The sequence below is a fragment of the Ipomoea nil genome, unplaced genomic scaffold (genome assembly GCF_001879475.1).
Source record: "Ipomoea nil cultivar Tokyo-kokei standard unplaced genomic scaffold, Asagao_1.1 scaffold0642, whole genome shotgun sequence".
Taxonomy (NCBI): domain Eukaryota; kingdom Viridiplantae; phylum Streptophyta; class Magnoliopsida; order Solanales; family Convolvulaceae; genus Ipomoea; species Ipomoea nil.
In genome coordinates, this window is record NW_017617070.1 from 3756900 (window position 1) to 3779392 (window position 22493).

Sequence of the window (22493 nt, forward strand, 5' to 3'; positions counted from 1 at the left end):
TGTCCAATTTAAATAATTATATAAATGATTCAAATATTTTTAATATATTATAATAAATACATTCACCGGTGTAAATACTAGAAACGAGTTTTTTGCGCTTTTGGTCCCACAACTATGGTGTCACTAACAACTTTGATCCATGACTTTTAAAACTTGTAGAATTAGTCCACGACTATGACTTTCTTAGCAAATTTGGTCCTTTCAGTGTATTTTTCGTTCAATTTTTGCCGAAAAATTTTACTCCACAATTTAACATGGGTAAAAAAAGTCATTTTACTCCACATTTTAGCAAATTTACTCCCATGTTAAAATCAGAGTAAAATTTTCCAGCAAAAATTGAACAAAAAATGCACCGAATGGACCAAATTTGTTAAGAAAGTCATAGTCGTGGACCAATTTTACAAGTTTTAAAAGTTGTGTATCAAAATTGTTAGTGACACCATAGTTGTGTGATCAAAAGTGTAAAAAACTCTACTAAAAACTTTAAATAAGATTCAAAATTTTGAACAGAAATCAAAATTCAGTCTCCCTCAATTCTCAAATTCTGCCGCCGCCGCCGCTGTTCCGGATTGACTTCGCAACTCCAGCTTCACGACTAACATCTCCGTGAAGACAAAGAGGAGGAAGAAGAAGAAGTTGACAAGGGTTTCTGGGCGAACACAGTACGAGTTTCTGGACTCCTCCGCATCAGACTGCGGCCACTCTTCTTCTCCTTCGGACGAAGAGAGGGACAGCAGAAGTAAAAGGCGGATGAAGAAGCGGAAGCGGAGGAGGGAACGCTCCGCTGATGCGCGTAAGCCTTACGAGCATGCTCTATTTTCTTGACGAAAACCAGATGTGGGAAGCTGGGCGTCGTCTTCTGCTGCTGCTGATCGTGATAATTTGGCCTTTGGATGCCTATATAAGTATTTGTCTTTTCACCATTTAAATTTTGTAATTAATTTTGATTATGGCATTGGCTTATCACATTCTTATTTATTGCCAAATTGATCCAATTTCAATCATATTTGGTTAATTATTTTGTTCCAACCTCTTATGCCATCTGTAGAATGGATACTGTGGCGAATTGTTTACCTTACACCCTGTTTTTTGCTTGTGGAATGGTCAGTAAGGATGGTTTGCAGTTGTTTTATGAGCTTAACTATAGCATTCAAGTGAAATTGAGTTTGTGGTCTTACTTGGTTTGAAGTAGAGTTCCTTTGCTGTCCGGAGGAGCTGATGAAAGGAGAGAAATAGAATATGATTTCATTTTATATTTTGGTTTCTTGTGTTTGAAATTTGAGACCAAGGAAATAGTGGAATTAGCTCTAGTTATATAGAAACTTTTAAATAGCAAAAAACACATGTTTCTTCAAATGCTACTTTTTTCCCTCCTTTACTGTACTTTCTCCTTGGACATTTGGTTAAACTTGTTCATGAAATAAAAGAGAGTGTCTCGGTTGTTTCTGTTACCAAATAGTGTTTGGGCTAATATGTTTTACCATCTACTTTGTTATAGTAAACTACTGGCAAATGTAACTTTGGAATTTAATTTGTGATAGTGCAGAATGGATGTTGCTCGGTACAAACTTCATAACACTAGGAAAACATTTGAGCTTACTTATTTCTGGTGGAACCATAATAGCATTTTTGATCCAGACGGTGATGTTGATGCATTTGATAGCAAGCTCAGAGCTGAGGGTCGCTACTGGTCTGCAAAATATGCCGCTATGGAGCGTCATAAGAACTTGAAGCAAACTCGAATGTTTTCTCATGCAAGGCCCCAGTTGAAAGATTCTGTTGATTTTATCCCTTTGATTGATGAAGGATCTGGAGGTGAATCAGTTTCAGGAGCTACTGTAGTGGAGGAATCATGGGAAGATGAAATATTTTGCAAGACAAAGGAGTTCAACAAGATGACAAGAGAACGACCACATGATGAGAAAATTTGGTTGGACTTTGCTGATTTTCTTCAAATACTTGAAAAGAAGATTAGTATTCTGGAGAAGGCTACTGAACTTAATCCAGACAGTGAAGACCTGCTTCTCTCTCTTATGAATGCTTACCAGAGCAGAGATAGTATAGATGTCTTGATAAGTCGGTTCGGTGGGAAAGGATACTTCTGCAAAACTCTGACAGTTATACTTTGTGGAGAGAATTTTTGCGGTTTGTTCAGGGTGAATTTTCAAGATTCAAGGTGTCTGAAATGAGAAAAATTTATGCAAATGCAATACAAGCTTTATCTGGTGCATGCAGTAAGCAGCATAGGCAGGTCTCAACTCTTTGACATATTCATATAACCTCAGTGTTTGTGATCTTTCTGATATTGATATGCATATATTTGAGTTCTCTTGCTCTTGAGATTTGGTTTTTGAAATTCCTTTCATTCTCATCTTTGAGCTACAGATAATCATAAAAGATATTGTTAATTTATAGTTAGTCACCTCATTTGGTTTCATTGTGTCTAATGTTTTTGATGTTTGCTTTCTCTGGCTGTTATCACTAAGGGTCCGTTGGAAAGTAGGAAAATGACTTCTGGAAAATGTTTTCTAGAAAATGAGTTATTTTCCTGAAAACATTTTCCTTTCTCGTGTTTGGCTGCAAAGCGGAAAACTGTCTTTTGTGTGTTTGGTTCATTTTCTGAAAAATGGGGTAGAATTATATAATTAAACGGTTTATATAATTAATTATTTTGTTTAAAATATAAAAATATTTATGTTTTTGAAATCAAATAATATTATTATCTATTAAAAAGTTATAAAAAAAATTTTAAAAAAAAGAAGAAGAAAGACGGCGGAAACCAGAGAGAATCTCTCTCTGGTTTCGGCCGGAAACCAGAGAGAATCTCTCTCTGGTTTCCGGCTGGAAACCAGAGAGCACTGCTCTCTGGTTTCTGGCGAGAAACCAGGTGCTCTCTGGTGTCCGGTCGGACACCAGAGAGTAGTAGAGCTGCTCGCCGAAAAATGTACTGCCACAAATCGGAGAACCAAATCCGAAGATTAGAGAACAGTGCGCAATAGGTGTTGGTGAAGTCGCGGAAATTTTCTGGCAACAAGATGAGAGAACAAAGAATGGAAAATGACTTCCCCTCCAAACAAGGGAAGTCATTTTCCGGAAAAGAGACCTCATTTTCCATTGACTATGTGGCATTTTCCTTTGACTTCCATTTTCCTTGCACAGCCAAACACCAAAAACCCGGAAAATGATTTCCAAACACACCCTAAAAAAAAATCCGCCAGAAACTTCCGCCCAAATTTGGCGGAAGTCATTTTCCGCCAAATTGGGCATATTTTCCCCAGTCAACGGAAAATGTTTTCCGTTGAGTTTTCCAAGTGTAACCAAACACCAAAAACCCGGAAAATGATTTCCAGAAATCATTTTCCGGGTTTCCAAACACAGCCTAAATTTCTTTTATCTTTTATCAATTAAAATACGATGCTACATGAAGTGATTATGTATTATTGAGGGCAAATACTGTTGGTCTTTCCCATCATCTAAAGAATATTCTATTGTAATAACCACACTTTGAACAAAGTAATGTCATAAGCAGCACAGGCAGGTTTTCACTCTGGATGTATTCTTGTAAACTTATGTGATTGTCATTCTGAATCTTGATTTGCAAACATTTGACTTTTCCTTCTCTTGAGATCACTTAGCATTCACTTTTGTCATATTATAACTTTTCATGTTATTATTGTGGCTCCATTGTTTTTCTTTGGTATAGGTCTGCCAAGGTGCTATGCCAGTTTCTCTTGATCCAGCTATTGTAAAACTAGAAGTTGGTTTAGTTGATATATTTATGTCTCTCTGTCGGTTTGAGTGGCAAGCGGGGTACAAAGAGTTGGCTACTGCCCTGTTTCAAGCAGAGATTGAATATAGCTTGTTCTCCCCTTTTCTTCTTAGCAAAAACAGTAAACGAAGACTTTTGAACATTTTTGGAGTAGCAATGGTGCTAGAGTTGGGGAAGATGGAGCACTTGGCTGGTCAACGTGGTTAGAAAAGGAGGAAGAACAGAGACAACAGGCAGTGAAGGAGGAATCTTCGAGTAATGTTGATGAAGGTGGTTGGACTGGTTGGTCAGAACCATTATCGAAAATCAAAGAATTTAATGAAGTTTCAGAAAAGGTGATAGATAGTGATGGAGTTCTCGAGGAGTTAGAGGATGGAGCTGAAATGCAAGAAGCTGATGAGAAGGATGATACTGAAGCTTTGTTGAAAATGCTTGGGATTGATGCTGCTGCTGCTGAAGTGAATGGTGAGGTCAAAGACACAAGAACATGGGCGGGCTAGGTGGTCAGAAAAAGAGGTAGAAAGGGATTCACACCAGTGGATGCCTGTTCGTGCAAGTTGTGGTTAGTACCTCTTTCCTAGTTTCACTGTGAATTTCAAGGAAATTTCCTCTGCCTAGCCTCATAATTCCTTTCTGCTATTATCTTTCCCCAAAAGTAATTTTTCAAATGGAGTATGGCTGTGATAATGTGATATAGCTGACACTTATAATGGCAATGAACTTATGAACCATATCATGCTGCAGACGATGACCAACTTTTGAGAGTAATAGGATACGAGGATGTCAGTGACTACCTATTCTCAATATATTCTAAGGAAGCACGCTTGTCTCTGGTATCCCAATTTATTGATTTCTATGGCGGGAGGATGGCTCAATGGTACATATTATTGCATACTTGATATCATTGTTTCCAATGTGTGTCAGTTTTGGAGTTTTTTTTTTTTTTTTTTTTTCATGATTTATTTGTGTTAGCTTGTTATGTTTTATGCATATATGACTTAAATATTGCACCAGTTTAATAGTTGGAGATGGCTTTTGGTTCAAGTTTCCATACGTCTTAAATCTCAAAGGGGGAAGTAAATGAATCTTTGTTGTGGGAAATCATGTGATTATTAACATTCTTTGATGACAAGGGTTGTGTGAATGCTCTGAAAGGACACAGGGAAATGCATTCAAGAAAGTGCAATTTTCATGAAAGAAAGAAGTGATGGAGCTAGGCATCTTAGAGGAAATATTGCATTATCCACTCACCCCCATATACAATGAGATGATTCTGCTATTAAAAAGAGAACTAGTACAAATTTTCCTCACACCTCTACTGACCTACTATGACCTTATTTAAGTACTCTTGTATTTGACAGAAAAGTTTTTTGTTTTAATTTACCTTTCTCAAGATTAAAAAAAAAGGTTATAGTTCTAAATAGAGTGAATACTGTGCCAATTGTTTTGGTTGTTGATTTGCTGACTCTATCAAACATGGAAGGAGCTGAACAAGCTTTTTTTAATCACTCATAAATAAGTTTCCATATGCAGTGTGGCCAGTGGTTGCTTCTTAATAAAAAAGGGTTTAATTTTATTTATTTTGTTTATTTAAAATTTTAAGCCTTAATTTGAAGCTTCTTGAAAAAGAGGACTTCTCCTCTTATGTGGTGTGAAAAAACATTCTATATTTAGCTTTTGCATTTTGGAGCAGATAAGCTCCAAGCAAGCTGGGCCAAATGGACATCTTTGCTACTCAACTGTCTACTTGCATTGCTGCAGAGCTGCTGCTCCTTACCATCTTCATGCATAAAGTAATAATTGCATTGACTGTGCCACTAATTACAGCCTATAGTTGCAATTTAAAACAACTTGGGCAAGACTAAAATGAACATGACTTGGGTAACCGTAAACCAGGTCCATATCAAATAGAAAACCAGCTTGTTGATAACTAGATAAAGTTGCAACTTTGGCTAATATTGTAAAGGTGACTAATAATTTTATACAGAGTAATGAATTTGTTTTTAGTCAAGCAATCCAACTATTGAAAGATAAAATCATGATAAAAGTACCAAAAGTTACTACCAAAATATATGCAGATATTAAGAAGCTGTAAAACAGTTGCTATGGGTTGCCCATTTGGTAAAGCTTCTGTTAGTAGGTTGTTAGAGGGATTCTCCTAACTACCCATTTGAAATTTGAAATGAGTGGTTAGGAGTTTCCATTGGCTTGTATATAAGCAGAGGCCTTCTCTGTTCTCTGCATTGTATTCATCTATCTCAGTATAATATACACACTTCACTTTGGAGTTCAACATGGTATCTGAGCCATAGATGTGGCCTGTGGGTGGTGGGCTTTGGTCGGAACAAGGAGGCGCCGCCGCCGGGAGGAATGGACCAGTCACCGGAAGGTTCACGCGCCGCCGCACTCCAGGGCCTCCGACGCCACGCGCCGGCGCGTGCGCCGTCCTCCGACCTCGCCTCCGGTCGCCGCCGACGCGGCTGGGTTCGTCTCCGTGCGCCCGACGCTCCTGTGGTGATATCTCCGTCTGGTGTTGAGGGGATTTCGCGTGGGCTGTTTTCCAGATCTGCCACCTCTGCTGCGTGAGTTTGCTGCCTGGGCTGGGTTTGTAATCTGCATAGGAGTGAAGCTGTGTTTCCAGGTTGGTCTTTTTTGTGTGTTTATTATGGCAGAAAATAGGACCGTTACCGTGGTGTCAACACAATCTAAATTGGTTGATTTGATGTGGGCACCTGATGGGTCTAATTTTGGGGAATGGAAGTTCTTAGTTGAAGTGAACTTGAAGGGTATGGGTAAAGCTGGACATTTAACTGGAACATGTCCGGCAGACCCTACCGAAGCCCAAGCGTGGCAGAAAGATGATGACGCCCTGTTTTCACGTATAATAAATTGTATTGATAGGAAGATAATCCTATCTTTACAGCATTGTAAGAGTGCAAAAGACGTGTGGGATTTAGTGAATAAGTGGTTTAGCGGGGCGAATAATTTGAGGAAGTTATATCAGTTATCCCAGGATGTTCATCGACCGTCTCAAAAAGGGCGGGACATCGGGGATTACTATTATGACTTCAAGAATGTGAGTGAGGCATTATGTGCTGCTGTTGTGTTCTCACGTCACGGGCAAGAAAACATAAGGAAAATTGAATAGAGAATAACAGTTGGAAAATAAAGAGAAGAAAACACTGGGTTTGCTTGAGACCCAAAACTCCCTTAGACCCTTTTTGGGATTCAATTTCTGCTTCCATTATTCTCAATAATACTCCCTTTTTATAGGGTAAAATACAACTCATAGAATGGCTAAATAAGCTAAGTAATCTGTTGAAATCTTCTAGTTTATTTCTAAATAATTAAACTACCTAAATTAATTCGAAGACTAAGAATAATAAGTTAAGTAACTACTTAGTAATTTCTAAATAACTATTTATTAGTTTCTAAATAACTATTTAGTAATTTATTAATATCTAAATTATATAATATAATAAAATAAGACTTCCTAAAATCCTGGTCCCAAGCATGTATCAGCTACTATGCCGATTACTGATAAAGTGGATCAAATGAAAAAACAACGTGATCAGTTGCATATTTTTAGTTGGATTTCTGGGTTGGATAAGGAGTATGATGTTTTGAAATCACAATTATTGGGGAATAAGGAATTAGACTCGCTCGACCAAGTGTTTTCTATGGTTCAAAATGCGTCAGTGAACCTTGGTACTGATAGTACGTTGGAGAAACAAGTCTTCTTCTCACAGGGAGATAGTGGGACTGATGGTGCCAATAGTCGAGGAGGTCGGTCCAGGGGACGAGGTAGAGGGCGCGGAGGAGGTCGAGGGCAAAGGGCTTGCTATAATTGTGGTGATCCCGGCCATCTGCGTAATCAATGCCCACAGCTCTCCAACCATAGGAGGTTTGCTAATTCTGCGTCGAGACCGGAAGGGACGGTTGTGATAACTGAAGAAGAAATGGCTTTGTTTAATCAGTTAAAGCTGTCTTCCTCGCAGTCTCCAGTCCAGGGTCATTGCCGTCTCCGTCAGCTACCTTTGTTCAAACAGGTAATCCTATTGCTTGTGTTTCCTCCTCGTCTCGACAGTGGGTCATTGATTCTGGAGCCAGTGACCACATGTCAGGTAATCTAAGTATGTTTTCCAAATATTGTTCCTTTAAATATGGCCCTACGGTTACCTTGGCAGATGGTTCATCCACCTCTATTTTAGGTAAAGGTAGTGTGAGTGTTAGTTCGTCATTTCCTCTCACTTCTGTGTTATATCTCCCAAAGTTCTCATTCAATTTATTGTCAATTAGTCAAATTACCCGGGACCTAAATTGTTGTGTCATGTTCTTCCCTGGATATTGTCTGTTTCAGGATCTGTTGACGAAGACGATTATTGGTAAAGGGAAGGAAGTTGGTGGGCTTTACGTGTTAGAACAGCTGTCCAAAGATTCTGGAAGTGTTTCGGTTGGTTTGTTGGGAAATATGTCTCCGCTGCAGTTGCACTTCCGGTATGGTCACCCGCCTTTGTCTGTCTTAAAGAAGTTGTGTCCGGGGTTAGAATCTCTGTCTGGCTTGCAATGTGAGTCATGCGAGCTTGCTAAGCATTGTCGGGTACCATACCCTCCTAGAGTCAATAATAGAGTCGAGTCTTTATTTCAATTAGTTCACTCAGATATATGGGGGCCGTGTCGAGTAGTGTCGAAATCTGGGTTTAAATATTTTGTAACGTTTGTTGATGATTTCTCTAGACACACTTGGCTATATCTCATGAAATCTAGAGATGAGTTGTTTGGGATCTTTTGTAATTTCTGTGCGATGGTCAAAACTCAGTTCAATAAAACGATACAGGTTTTGCGGAGTGATAATGGGACTGAGTATTTTTCTCGTTCCTTCTCGAGTTATATGAGTCAGAATGGGATGGTACATCAGTCGTCTTGTGTCAGCACTCCCCAACAGAACGGTGTGGCAGAACGTAAGAACCGTCATCTGTTGGAGGTTGCTAGGGCCTTGTTGTTTCAAATGAAAGTCCCTAGAGTTTACTGGGCAGATGCTGTTCATACGGCGTGTTTCTTAATAAACCGCCTACCTACAAGGGTCCTTGGGGTCAGAGTCCTTGTCATTTCATCTATCCGTCCAAACCGTTGTTCTCCCTTCCTCCTAAAGTGTTTGGGTGTACGTGTTTTGTCCAGGATGTTCGTCCTCAAAGAGGGAAACTCGATCCTAAGTCATTAAAATGTATCTTCCTGGGATATTCGAGTACTCAAAAAGGGTATCGATGTTACTCCCCGGATTTGGGGCGATACTTGGTTTCTGCAGACGTCTCGTTCTTTGAGAACACTTTGTTCAGTGAGGAGCCCCCTAGTTCGTCTGGTTGTAGTTCCGAGACAGATGAGTTTCTGACATATGTTGTTACTATCCCGAACTCCGTAGGAGTGGAGTCTAGGCCTCCTGTTACGCAGGTTTATCACAGGCGGCCCAGAGAAGTTGATGCGCTTGCAGCCCCACCGGTTCCACCAGTAAATCCTCCCTTACCAGAATCTTCGTCGACAGACCAAGATGTTCCTATCGCCGTTCGGAAAGGTACGCGTCGTTGTGTTCGTCCCATTCCGTCCTTTGTGTCATATACCAATTTATCGGCGTCTTCACGTGCTTTTGTGTCCCAGTTAGAGTCTGTTCCTGTTCCCAAATCTTTGAGCCAGGCTATGTCCCATGACGGTTGGAGGCGATGGTAGAGGAGAACCAGACTTGGGATCTGGTGCAGCTTCCCCCTGGTAAGGTTGCTATTAGGTGTAAATGGGTGTATGTGGTGAAAATGAACCCGGATGGGTCTGTGGCTAGGCTCAAAGCACGCTTGGTAGCCAAGGGGTACGCCCAGACGTATGGTATAGATTATACCGAGACGTTCTCTCCAGTGGCCAAGTTAACATTTGTGCGTATATTTATCTCTTTGGCAACCTCGAGTCATTGACCCTTGCATCAGCTTGATGTGAAGAATGCTTTCTTACATGGCTACTTGCGTGAGGAAGTTTATATGGAGCAACCACCGGGGTTTGTTGCTCAGGGGGAGTCTGGGAAGGTGTGCAAGCTGAAGAAGTCGTTATATGGGCTGAAGCAGTCTCCGCGTGCGTGGTTTGGGCGGTTGTTGAGTTTGGAATGCGGAGAAGTGCATATGATCATACTGTCTTTTACAAACATACTAACTGTGGGTGTGTTTTGTTGATAGTATACGTAGATGATATTGTAATTACAGGCAGTGATAGGGATCGAGGCACTCAAGTCCTTTCTCGGCTCTGAATTTCATACTAAAGATCTGGGAGTGTTGAAGTACTTCCTGGGAATTGAAGTTGCACGCTCTAAGGGCATATTCCTCTCACAGAGGAAATATGTGTTGGACTTGCTCGGGGACACGGGGCTGCTTGGGTCAAAACCGTGTGATACGCCCATGGATCAAGGTGTGAAGTTATTGGCAGGAGAAGGGGAGCCGTTTGAAGATCCAGAGAGATACAGGAGGTTAGTGGGAAAACTGAATTATCTCACAATCACCCCGTCCAGATATTGCGTTTCCAGTGAGTGTGGTTAGTCAGTTCATGAGTGCACCGACCCAGACTCATTGGGAAGCGGCGGTTCGGATTGTGAAATATTTGAAAGGTGCTCTTGGAAAAAGGATTCTTTATGCTGACCACGGGTACATGCGTGTTGAGGCGTTCTCCGATGCAGACTGGGCTGGTTCACCAGGTGACAGGAAGTCTATGACAGGTTATTGTGTGTTTGTAGGAGGCAACTTGGTCTCGTGGAAGAGTAAGAAGCAGAATGTGGTGTCGCGCTCGAGTGCTGAATCAGAATACCGGGCTATGGCTCATGTGGCGAGCGAAATAGTCTGGGTGCGTAACATTCTAAAAGAAGTGGGTGTTGAAGTGAAGTTACCGGTGGATTTGTGGTGTGATAACTGTGCTGCTATACACATCGCAAATAATCCGGTCTTTCACGAGCGGACGAACCGACGAAGCATATTGAAATGGACTCCCATTTTATACGGGAAAAAGTGGAGCAAGGGCTAATATCACTTACACATGTTCGGAGCGGTGATCAACTGGCTGACATATTCACGAAAGGGTTGTGTAAGAATCGGGTTTCATATATATGTAACAAGTTGGGCATGTTTGATATTTATGCTCCAACTTGAGGGGGAGTGTTAGTAGGTTGTTAGAGGGATTCTCCTAACTACCCATTTGAAATTTGAAATGAGTGGTTAGGAGTTTCCATTGGCTTGTATATAAGCAGAGGCCTTCTCTGTTCTCTGCATTGTATTAGTATAATATACACACTTCACTTTGGAGTTCAACAGCTTCTTTAAGCAAAATGATGAGATTATGGATTAAATAAACCACTTCTGCATGTTTGGTAAAAATTGTATATTATGGATTCTATAGAAATTTTTAGCCCAAAAAAACCCTAAATTAACAATTAATTGTTCCAGATGCACTTCAGAGGGATAAGAATGCATAAATTGCAGAAGGAACTATCCTGTTGGAATTGAGAGAGAACTAAAATACTAAATATGTAAGGATAGATATGGGGATAAAGTAAGCAATGTCTATAGTAAAATATTTATATTCCATAACACTTTCAGTGTGTGTGTGTGTGGATTTTCTTTTCCATCTTTTAATTTGAACAAAGCAATAAAAGCATACTTAAAGATTACTTATACTGGAAAGTGGGCATAGTTCTAGCAGGACCTAAAAAAGAGAACATGGATATCTAAACAGGATGGGGGAGTATGAATGCTTTATGCTTTGACATAAATGTTTATACATTTTTTTGTTCTACATCTTTCATTTGTGCTTATGTGGGAAAAATAAGTTACATCAAGAATTATATAGGTTCTAAGTGTCTATGATGCTTGTTTTCTATGCCGTTGATGGCACTGCTTAGCTTTGCTTTCTTCAGAAGTCAAGTGTTGTGACTTGTGTCTTACCCCTCATTAAATACCAAATATTATCACTCTTGATGAGGAATAGAATCACTATAAGGAAACATGTGGATTTAATGAGTTTTTCCTTGTATTGTTGGAGTTCATAAAATTATGTGAAACAAACAAACAAGTATTGTTATTAAATCCTTACTATTCTGCTCCAGCTGTGATTAGATGATGATTACAATTACAGTTCCATGTTGCTATTTGAAAGGTTGACTGTCACTATGTTTAACGACCTTCAGCGTTTACTGTTGCAGTGTAATTTAGAAACTAAATGAAGGTCTCTGGACTTTTCTTATACACTATGCTATTACAGTACTTATAGAAAGCTATTATTGATAACCTATTCGAAGCAAGTACTCTGTCACTGGTTTATGATGCCACACTAGCTCATCCCTCTTTAAGATGATATTTTATTTTCCTTTCATTTTCGTCTTTCCTGGTAATGATTTTGTGGACAGGTTAATGCTTGGGCACATAAACACTTTCCATTTGATTTTTCCTTATTTTATTTATATATTTACTATAGGATATATTGCTATGTGGAGTCTATGCACAGAGAGAGGCAGTGTTTGGGAATATTGATCATGCTAGAAAGATTTTTGACATGGCATTGTCATCCATTGAAGGACTTCCTGTGGTATGCTCCTAACTTTAGTTTTTAGTACTTAAATTTGACATGGTTTATGCTATACGCATGTGATTGCTTGTACAAGCTGCTTAAGTTCATGAATCCCAACCATATCATCACCTGTTATGACAACGTTGACAACATATACAACAAAAATTAAACATTTCCCTGGAATGTTAAAGAACACAGAATAGTGAACTTAGCATTTCTGAAGACCATTCATTGGACAGCACAATTAAACCTGCAAGCCATGTTTTGGTCATTACAGGATAAATTAGATAATGTTATAAGTTCATAAAAATTAAAAAATGAAGATGATTTTGAAAACAAAATGGCTAACCAGGCTGCAAGCATTCAGTAAATTAAATGTTCTTCCGCCTTCCTAAGAAGATCCCCATTCAGATTTCATTATTGGGTGTCGGTGATATATCTTAATCATATGTATTGCCTTTAGAGTGACATTTTTCCTTTAGATGATGATTCCCGGCCTATTTGTGTTTTTTAATCATTCGGAGAAACGAGTCTGTTATATCTCTGGTATGCTGAAGTAGAGTTCTCATGGTAGTCCAGAATCATTTTATCTTGCCTGGGAAGTGGTGTGAAATACATAAGTTATGTTTCAAAAATAAAAATCTAAGTTCAATTCATTATTAATAATTATAGGTATTACTATATTATTAGTGAATTTTTTATTTGATCTTGCCTGAAATACAGTCCTTACAAATGTCAACCATGCAGTTCAACCTGGACACATGGTGTGATAGATGACCAGTCAGTTGCTCTTGTATGTTCAGCCGCATTATATTGTTTTGAGGAAATTAGTATTGGATGGACGGCCAGTGCTGAATTTTTTGACCAGGCATTTTCAATGGTTCTTCCCGGTAATTAATATTGCACTGTATATATTTCTAACCATAAATTTCTACTGCATATATTTTTAACCCTAACAATGGAGTCGTCCATGACAAAACCGTACGTTCAATAAAGTCATTTCTATTTGGTCCTTTAATTTCTTGTATTACCAATAACGAGCATTGGCATTTTTATCTTATCATATAGTGTTCCCCTTGTGCTTTACCAATAATGTTTGAATGCATCTCCTACTGTTGACTTTTGTTCTGTATCACTATTCTAATAACGCATTTCTGCAGAAAGAAGAAGGAACAGCTATCATGTAGAAGCTTTGTTCAATTATTATGTTGCCATGCTTTCTAAACATCACAGACAAGTAAAACTATCAAAAGTGTGGCAGTCTATATTGAACGAGCTGCAGATGTACCCTGTCAGTCCAAAACTTTACAGTGCATTAGTTCAAATCAGCCATCTTTACACTTCGCCAAATAAGCTAAGGCTGGTATTTGATGAATACTGCAAAAAGTAAGTCCTTATGCTATGTCTGCAGATCATGGAAACTTCATTATTCCATGATCTATATTTGATGAATGTTGCTATGCATGAAATATTTGGCATATTTTTATTAGTTGACTCTGGATCTATATCAATTATCACAATCTTACATCTCTCAAGTTACGTAACACTTGTAAAAGGCCTTATGGAAGATTTGTATGAAAAAAGTGTTGTCCTTGGCCTCCAGGCCATTTGCAAATCTGAACTATTGGTTTAATTGTTATACAAGTTCCAGCCCCAGTCCATTAGAACATATAATAGGTCAGAGTCGGTGCACCTGACTCTACCATGAATTGAATAGTTGATTGCTCCTGCTTTTGATCATGTTAACCTCATTTCCCTCCCAGACAGCCTCACCGAAACTTTTCTTCATTTCTCTCTCTCTTGTTTACTCTAACGAGTAATATAATTACTCCGATCCTATAGTGTGAGGGAATTGAAAGTGGTTTTCCAGCTCCACTTTAATTTGGTATGAGAGTATCCAAACATCTTCAGTTGTGGCATTTAAAATCACCATCTACCTTGTATATATAGATCAGTCTCATGCTTGTATAAACACACAGAAACAGAGAGAATAGAAACAAGGTCAGTGTTCAACATAGAATAGCTTCTTCCTTTTTTAGTTTTCTACAACTTAAATGGATCATTTGCTGTAGACTTGTTCACCTGTTTACTTTTTCAAGTTGCTTATTAATCATCTAATCTATTCTGATAATAAATGAATGCCACGTTTAGGTAATCTGACATATTTTAGACTGTCAGTCAAGAATGGCCTGTATACCTTTATAGTGTAGCGTAGATCAATCTCATAACTTCTTACTCTTCATGATCTTCTCTGTTTAAACTTCTAGGAAACCATCTGTTATTAATTGGCTATTTGCATTGTCATTCGAGATAAGTAGAGGTGGTATTGCACTGATCTGTAGGATGTCCTTGCTATAAACCCCACAAACGGAATATGACAATGAGCATCTGCGTCTGGGCTATTTTTTGTCCTTTCTTTTGCATTCAAGTCTTTACATTGCACTTGATAATTTCTTTCCACAAATGATCTTTTATCAAGAGCAAGGTGAACACTGTTCCATGGAGGTAGAATTAGAACTCCGATCCAAAGGGTCTCATGGAAGGAGGATTTCTCTCCACCTTTTCATCAGCAGCATCTGCTTCCATTTTCATAAAACATGAATATGAATATGAATATGAATTGCAGTCAGGAAAGTCAGAAGGAAAGTATGGCAACTCAGCCTGCAAAGGGAAAGAGGAATTAAAAAGAATATCACAAGAATGATACAATACAGATCCTGGGCTGCCAATATGCTAAAATCAATTTAGTTATCTTATTTTCTAGTTTATTAGTAGTTGTCTTTTTAACTTTAAGTAACCATATTTTAGAATATATATTATTTCCTTATGTCTTAAGCTTTTAACTCCTATATATAGGGAGAATATTATATTGTCTTGGTAAGTTGAAAATTGAATAAAATCAAAAGGAAGTTAATTTCTTCCTCCAACTCTCTCATACTATCATCAGCCCCCATGGTTTCTATTAGCCATATATAGACCCGTGACATGTAGTCAAGCTACTGAAACATATCATCTGGTTCCCGTTGCTGGCGTCATGGGTACTGAATTGAACGTCGAATCCGCCATCAAAGCTTTATAGAAATCTGTCAAAGCCTTGGAATTGCATCACAAAAAAATTGACAATTTGTCCGCTACTGTTGCTTCCTTATCCACATCCTGTCACACCCAGGCAATTGCTCTTGCTAGATTGGAGAAACTAGTCCAACAGCTACTCACCAACCAAGGGAAACAACCTGTCCAGGAAGAGGACTCCGTTATTGCTACTCAAACCGAATGGGTCTCCACTGCAACAGACATAGGGGATCACCACCCCCGTTTTTCTCCGTAGCCTAAGGTCTTTGCTCTGTCCACCACATCACATAATCATGCCATTGCTCTTGCCAATCAAGCAGGGGCAAACAAAAATATCCCACCTGGTAATCCTACTAATCCTCCTGCTGCTGTTGAGACTTCATTTGTTGGTACCCAATCCCATACTCGTCTGGGTCAGCAACAAGACTCTGCAATGATGTCACAGAATCCAGGAGCACTGGGACCTTCAAAAGCACGAGTGCCCTAAAAAAAGCCACCAACAAAGGCAACCCTCAGTCCAGATTCGATAATGGTTAAAACCCTTCAGATGTTGCATCACTACTTAAGGCTGCACAGTCTATGAATGTTGTCCTAATATTGCCTGGAGGAGGAGGCCCTATGATTAAACCACTTGCCTTCAAAAGCACGAGTGCCCTAAAAAAAAGCCACCAACAAAGGCAACCCTCAGCCCATATTCGATAATGGTTAAAACCCTTCAGATGTTGCATCACTACTTAAGGCTGCACAATCTATGAATGTTGTCCTTATATTGCCTGGAGGAGGAGGCCCTATGATTAAACCACTTACTGTTGTTGGTGCAAATACATTACCCAGACATAAATGCCGCCACTTTTTTTTTTTTTTTTTAATGTTGTGGACATTAGAGGATGGTGACAAACTGCCTGCTTGGCTTGCATCCACAGAGAACTTTCTTGAATTAAGCCTGAACGTATGTGATGGAATCAACCTGAATATTGTCACCTGCTTCAAGTTTGAGGACAAGCTTGATCTCCAGGAAGAGTGTAATGATACAATACAGATCCTGCCAATCTGCTAAAATAAATTTAGTTATATTATTTCCTAGTTTATTAGTAGTTGCATTTTTTTACTTTAAGTAACCATATTTTAGAATATATATTATTTCCTTATGTCTTAAGCTTTTAACTCCTATATATAGGGAGAATATTATATTGTCTTGGTAAGTTGAAAATTGAATAAAATCAAAAGGAAGTTTCTTCCTTCCTCCAACTTCTTCTCTCTCATACTATCATCAGCCCCAATAGGTAAACCATCTTCTTCTTCTTCTATTAGTCATAGCCCCGTAACGTGTAGTCAAACTATTAAAACATATCAAAGAATTTGTAAAATCATTGGCAAAGAAAATTGTGTACTTACTTCACATGCAATCCATTGCTTCTCTCTGAGACCAATTGCATGAGCACCATTGGTGATGAGACTAATCCAAAAGACCTTGACCCAACTTAGTGGTAGAAGGATAGACCACATACGAGAATTTTTAAGGACTATTATGTATTTGAACAGTTCGAACTTTAAAGAAAAACGATTGACCGTCCTTTCAAGTTCTTTGGTAAATTATGATTTAAATCAAAATCAAAATCAATAAGCTAAGAACCCAAAAAAGGATCACAAACACCATTTGCTATTTGTTGAGAATTAAATTCACAAGAATTGAGAAATTAGTTGAACAAAAACTTGAAGATAAAATATTAGGAATAACGGAATCTAGCATCATATGAGAAGAATTAAAAGTGTGCAAACATGAATATAAACACTTGCATCAAACTAAAAGATGTGTTGTGCATAATTGCATATTACATACTACCGATCATAGTATTATACTCGATCACCAATTAAAGGAAATTCACCTTTTGATAGAAGATTTCTGCCCGTAATTTTTTATTAGCAGAAGTGGACATGATCTTGGAAACTGCATACTATTTGGAGTATTTGATTCCCCAGAAATTCTATCACGAATCCGAAACAAATCCATTCGCTGATTGTGTCTCTCCATGCAAAGAACACTTTACTCTACAGGAGGACTTAATTCTTTGTCAACATGCCACAAATCCATGCACTCAGATGAGTCACACACACACACACGATTTATATGAGAACACCTACTCTATGAAGACTGAATAGTGCAAACACATTCACACTCTCCATGCATCTTGAGAAATCAAGGGTTTTGACCTTATCATTACTAGATTTTTAAATTTGTAATAATTATAAAATGAATCTCACTCTTAAAATTTTTTAATAATTATAAAATTGATCTTGTACTTTTTTTTTTCTTTTTTTAATTTTTACTAAAATCCTTAACCATTGGTTAATCGTGATAGACGTTAATATTAGTCTTCACTTTTTACTAGAAGACATTGTATTGATATATATAACTAACATTCACCATATAATGAAGACTAAAAGTGTAATTTTTTTAATTTTTCACTATATTTATTTCGAAACATTATGATATTAGGAACCAGACCTATATATATATATATATATATATATATATATATATATATATATATATATATATATATATATATATATATATATAGGGTTTGACTCCCATGAGCACCACTTTCTAGATGAGAACATGTGATCTAATCTGGACCATTACTTATAGCGCTTGTAACATTGAAGAGTTTGCTTCGGGCACAACTCAAGTAGTCAAATAACTTAAATAAGTTTTATTGTGTTATATCAGCTAGGTGCAGGATCTGAATCCTAAAGACAAAAAAATGATGTATAAATTTGACATTGTTGTTGTTAGTGTATAAATATTTGGAGTCTAGAGACCAGTACATATCTTGAGGTTACCTCATTTATCATCTCACAGCAAAAATAATGAAGGGCTATGAAATTTGAAGTTCAAACTTTAAGATATTGAAGAATAGGGAAGACAATTAGATTGAAACGGCCACATAAACAACAACGTTAAACCTTTCGATGAATCTTGCATAAAAACCTGACTAATATACAATAAATCTGGTCAAAGTAATTATGAGGTCATTGTATTATAGTGTTTTGTTCAATTTAGTTATTCTACCTTAATTTTGTTCAATTTATTCCATGTACTTTAAAAAGTAAAACAATTTTTTTTTTTCAATTTGACGATAACATCTCTGCCATGTCATCATACTTACATGTGAACTCATATATTATTTTATAAATATTTAAAATTAACTATTTTTCCACCAATATATTACATTAATATGTAAAAAAAAAAAAAAAAAAAAAAAAAAACATATATACATGCTTACAATGAGATTTGTACACTCTAACTTTTTGCATAAAGAATACACCCACTACACTCTATCATACTCTTATTTGTTATTCCATTGTAAACAATGTTTAAATACCATTACAAAATGTGATGTGTAAAAAACTGTAGTTGTATTAAGATGGTTTTTTTTTTTTTTTTTTAAATTTACAAAACTCTATATTCAAACTTTTTAAACTCTATATTCACAATTACAAAACTTTATATTCATAATTGTATTGTGAATAAGAAAAAGTTGTACAGAATATATTCAAATTGCAAAATTGTGCACGGGTACAAGATCTCTATCAAGAAGTCCTCCGATTCTCCACTTGGTTTACTTGACTTGAAAATTTGGCTAAAGGGCCTCCGGAATGCGGCTTGTTCTTCAATGAAGAACTTTGTTGCTCAATCCTTTAGTTTTGTTTGATCTTCAATCCTTTATCTTGATTTAATTTGATCTTCAATTCTCTAGCTTGATTTTATCTCCAATCCACTAGCTTGATTTGATCTTCAATCCTCTAGCTTGGTTTGATCTTCAATCCTCTAGCTTGGTTTGATCTTCAATTCATAGTTGTATTAAGAAGTTTAATACGAAAAATAATACATTGATACAGTAAATAATTTAATCTATATTGATAAAATTAAAAATAAAAATAAAATAAAATTTTAATATTTTAATTTATTTAGATTTTTTTAACAAATAAATTGTTTAAATTTATATTAAAATACACATAACTTAATTTATTCAAATAAAATAAATTAACATTATCAATGCATAAATAAATTTTTATTAATGTTAATATTTTTTGATAAACTAATAAGTAATATGCATTTTAGTACAAAATGTAAAAATGTCAATTATTAAAATATTATAGATCATAACAAATTAAAATGTTGCATATTTATCATAATTATTAATTTTTTATTAATTAAAATTTAAAATTTTTTACTTATCAATTTGTTCTAAATTTTATGAAAACTTTTATTACATCTAAAATTTTCTACAAATTTCATTTTATAATGGTACAATGAATTTACAAGATTAGATAGTGTTAAAGTGGTATTGAGTACATGTTTTGTCTATGTAAGAAGTTAGGTATTCAAATGTCATTGTAAGCAAATATTTATGTATTTATTTTAGACATACTAATATAATATATTGATGGTAAAAATAATTAATTTTAAATATTTATAAAATAATATATGAGTTGCATGTAAGTATGATGACGTGGCAGAGATGATGTCAACACAACATTAGTTATTGTCCTTAATTGATTCACGTTTTAAAGTACATGGACTAAATTCAACAAAATTAAGTTAAAATAGCTAAATTGAATAAAACACTATAGTTAGGGACTTCATAGGTACTTTGACCCATTAAATCCATAATCGGGTTACCATAATTATCATATAAATGCGATACAAATATATATTTTTGATAATCCTCTAATTCTTCACTGTACGTCTCAAACGTTCCACTAAAGTGTCTCTGAAATTCAAATGGCTTAATTCACAAAGAATGATTTGTATGTCATTGTTTTTCATTGAAGGGTTGCTGGACTCGACTTAATCCTCTTAGAAATTATTAAATTCAGAACTTATAAATTTAATGTCTACTTTATTAAATTCAGAACTTATGAATTTAATGTCTACTTTTCAATGATGAACTCAAAATGAACAATGCCACTATTGTGTCTACATTTGTTATTATCATGTTCTTGAATTTAATTATAATAATCATTTAAATCCAAATACATAATATGACTTAATCAAATCTTGCGTCAATAAGCCACAATTCATTTACTTAACGAATTAATGATAACCGAAGGTAACTTTACTAATCATTTGGGGTGAAGGTGATTAAATTAATTATTCCAAAACCAGATAATTTGGGTACAAATTATATCGTGGACTATAAATAAATTTACATTTTTAATATATTGAATGTATATTATTTGTATATTGAAAATTCATTATTTAGTATTATATCAAATAATATACTTTCGAAAAATGAATCTTTAATGTATTAAAAATATATCTTTAGTATAATAAAAATATACTTTATGTTAGTAGTCTATCTTACAAGGTGGACTATGGTCGATAGTATAATAATTATAAGAGTAAAAGACATTTTTGGTTCTAAATTTATAGTGGCTTGGACAATTTTAGTCCTTTATTAAAAAATTTGCCATTTTATGGACAGAGTTATTGTGGCGAAGACATTTTTGGTCCTCCATCTATATTTCTGTTAGATAACCGTCGGAGAGAGGGGTAATTACGTCAATTTAGGCTATCTCCTTCTATCTATTATATCTATGTGTGTTTTGTTTTCTTCTCGGTCATAATTCGAAAGAGTCGGAGAGTCCAAGTTGCAGTTGTACGAAGAAATTGCCGGAGAATCGAAGCCGCCAAACATGTTACTAATCAAATAGATAGAAGGAGAATCGAAGCCGCCAAACACACATAGATATAATAGATAGAAGGAGATAGCCTAAATTGACGTAATTGCCCCTCTCTCATACGGTTATCCAACAGAAATATAGACGGAGGACCAAAAATGTCCTCGCCACAATAACTCTGTCCATAAAATGGCAATTTTTTTTATAAAGGACTAAAATTGTCCAAGCCACTATAAGTCTAGGACCAAAAATGTCTTTTTGGTACAAATTATATCGTGCACCGCGGTGCATAATTGATTATGCACCGTGCATCAAAACGACGTCGTTTTGTTAAATGAAAAGAAACGGCATTTATTTTCCGTCGTTTTGCACCATTTCGCAAAAAGTAACTCTGTTATTCAGTTTTATTTTGTATACACTGCAGTTTCAGTTCAACACAATTACGGTTTCATTTCGATATAACTACAGTTTCATTCGATATTTATAAACTCAAATATGTGAAAATGTTATTTAATTTTATTTTATATACACTATAGTTTTATTAAAACACAACTACATGATCATTTTGATATAATTACTGCTTCATTGTACAATATACACTCAAATATGCGAAATGTTATTCAGTTTCATTTTATATACAGTGCAGTTTCATTTCACCACAACTACATCATCATTTTGATATAACTGAAGTTTCATTTGATAATATAACGACTGCAATTTTTTTTTTATTACAAGGGAAAAGGATACTCAAACTACTAATTAAATGCATCTACTAAGACACAAACCTATCACCTCCCACTTAGGGGAATAACCGGATACCATTGGACCTCAAGATCGTTGATGAGTAATTATGTTGTGCATCCGCATGCACCATGCATGGTGCATACGGATTCAAAAACGACGTCGTTTTATTAAAAACGCGCGTCTCCCCTTAAAAAAAATTCAGGTTCGATTCCCAGCAACAACATTATGTTGTTCATTCATTCTGGAATTTTAGTTCATAGATTATGGAATTTTAGTTCATTGATTCTGGAATTATAGTTCATCGATTCTGGAATTGTAGTTCATCGATTCTGAAATTTTAGTTCATAGATTCTAGAATTTTAGTTCATTCATTCTGGAATTTTTAGTTCATAGATTAGATTCTAGAATTTTAGTTCATAGATTCTGGAATTATAGTTCATCGATTCTGGAAATCATAGTTCATCAATTATGGAATCAAAGTTCATCGATTCTGAAATTTTAATTCATATGTTGTTGCTCGGAATCGAACCTGAATTTTTCTTTTTAAGGGAAGACGCGCGTTTTTTAATAAAACGACGTCGTTTTTGCATCCGTATGCGGCATAATTTGCCGTCGTTGATATATGAGGACTTCA

The 22493-nt window shown here is 36.2% G+C and overlaps 3 protein-coding genes across 3 annotated transcripts; 2 read left to right on the plus strand and 1 right to left on the minus strand.

Annotated features, from left to right (window-relative positions):
* The first annotated feature begins 1547 nt into the window (after positions 1-1547).
* Positions 1548-3976, plus strand: LOC109174443 (protein NRDE2 homolog). The gene is made up of 3 exons (XM_019323679.1): positions 1548-2066; positions 2156-2251; positions 3704-3976. Exons 1-3 carry the CDS (start codon positions 1548-1550, stop codon positions 3974-3976), a joined length of 888 nt encoding a protein of 295 aa, XP_019179224.1.
* On the plus strand, positions 3527-14713 carry LOC109174444. Its single transcript, XM_019323681.1, has 7 exons — positions 3527-3538; positions 3704-4331; positions 4514-4646; positions 12263-12373; positions 13103-13245; positions 13516-13741; positions 14623-14713. The coding sequence occupies exons 2-7, from the start codon at positions 4232-4234 to the stop codon at positions 14711-14713; spliced, it is 804 nt and encodes a 267-aa protein (XP_019179226.1). The 5' UTR covers positions 3527-3538; positions 3704-4231.
* Positions 14714-14866: 153 nt separating this feature from the next.
* On the minus strand, positions 14867-17531 carry LOC109174445 (ribonucleases P/MRP protein subunit POP1-like). The gene is made up of 3 exons (XM_019323682.1): positions 17314-17531; positions 16823-16931; positions 14867-15016 (listed from the first exon to the last, which is right to left on the minus strand). Exons 1-3 carry the CDS (start codon positions 17457-17459, stop codon positions 14867-14869), a joined length of 405 nt encoding a protein of 134 aa, XP_019179227.1. The 5' UTR covers positions 17460-17531.
* Positions 17532-22493: the final 4962 nt, after the last annotated feature.

What these genes read in the sequence shown, in the direction of transcription:
- LOC109174443 (XM_019323679.1), top strand. Translation starts at nt 1,548, where the DNA reads ATGGATGTTGCTCGGTACAAACTTCATAACACTAGGAAAACATTTGAG. An exon ending in AGAGCAGAGATAGTATAGAT is followed by an intron (nt 2,067 to 2,155) that starts GTCTTGATAAGT and finishes CGGTTTGTTCAG; the next exon opens with GGTGAATTTTCAAGATTCAA. An exon ending in GCAGTAAGCAGCATAGGCAG is followed by an intron (nt 2,252 to 3,703) that starts GTCTCAACTCTT and finishes TCTTTGGTATAG; the next exon opens with GTCTGCCAAGGTGCTATGCC.
- LOC109174444 (XM_019323681.1), top strand. Translation starts at nt 4,232, where the DNA reads ATGGTGAGGTCAAAGACACAAGAACATGGGCGGGCTAGGTGGTCAGAA. An exon ending in GCCTGTTCGTGCAAGTTGTG is followed by an intron (nt 4,332 to 4,513) that starts GTTAGTACCTCT and finishes ATCATGCTGCAG; the next exon opens with ACGATGACCAACTTTTGAGA. An exon ending in GGCGGGAGGATGGCTCAATG is followed by an intron (nt 4,647 to 12,262) that starts GTACATATTATT and finishes TATTTACTATAG; the next exon opens with GATATATTGCTATGTGGAGT.
- LOC109174445 (XM_019323682.1), bottom strand. Translation starts at nt 17,459, where the DNA reads ATGGAGAGACACAATCAGCGAATGGATTTGTTTCGGATTCGTGATAGA. An exon ending in CAGAAATCTTCTATCAAAAG is followed by an intron (nt 16,932 to 17,313) that starts GTGAATTTCCTT and finishes AAATTCTCGTAT; the next exon opens with GTGGTCTATCCTTCTACCAC. An exon ending in AGCAATGGATTGCATGTGAA is followed by an intron (nt 15,017 to 16,822) that starts GTAAGTACACAA and finishes TTCCCTTTGCAG; the next exon opens with GCTGAGTTGCCATACTTTCC.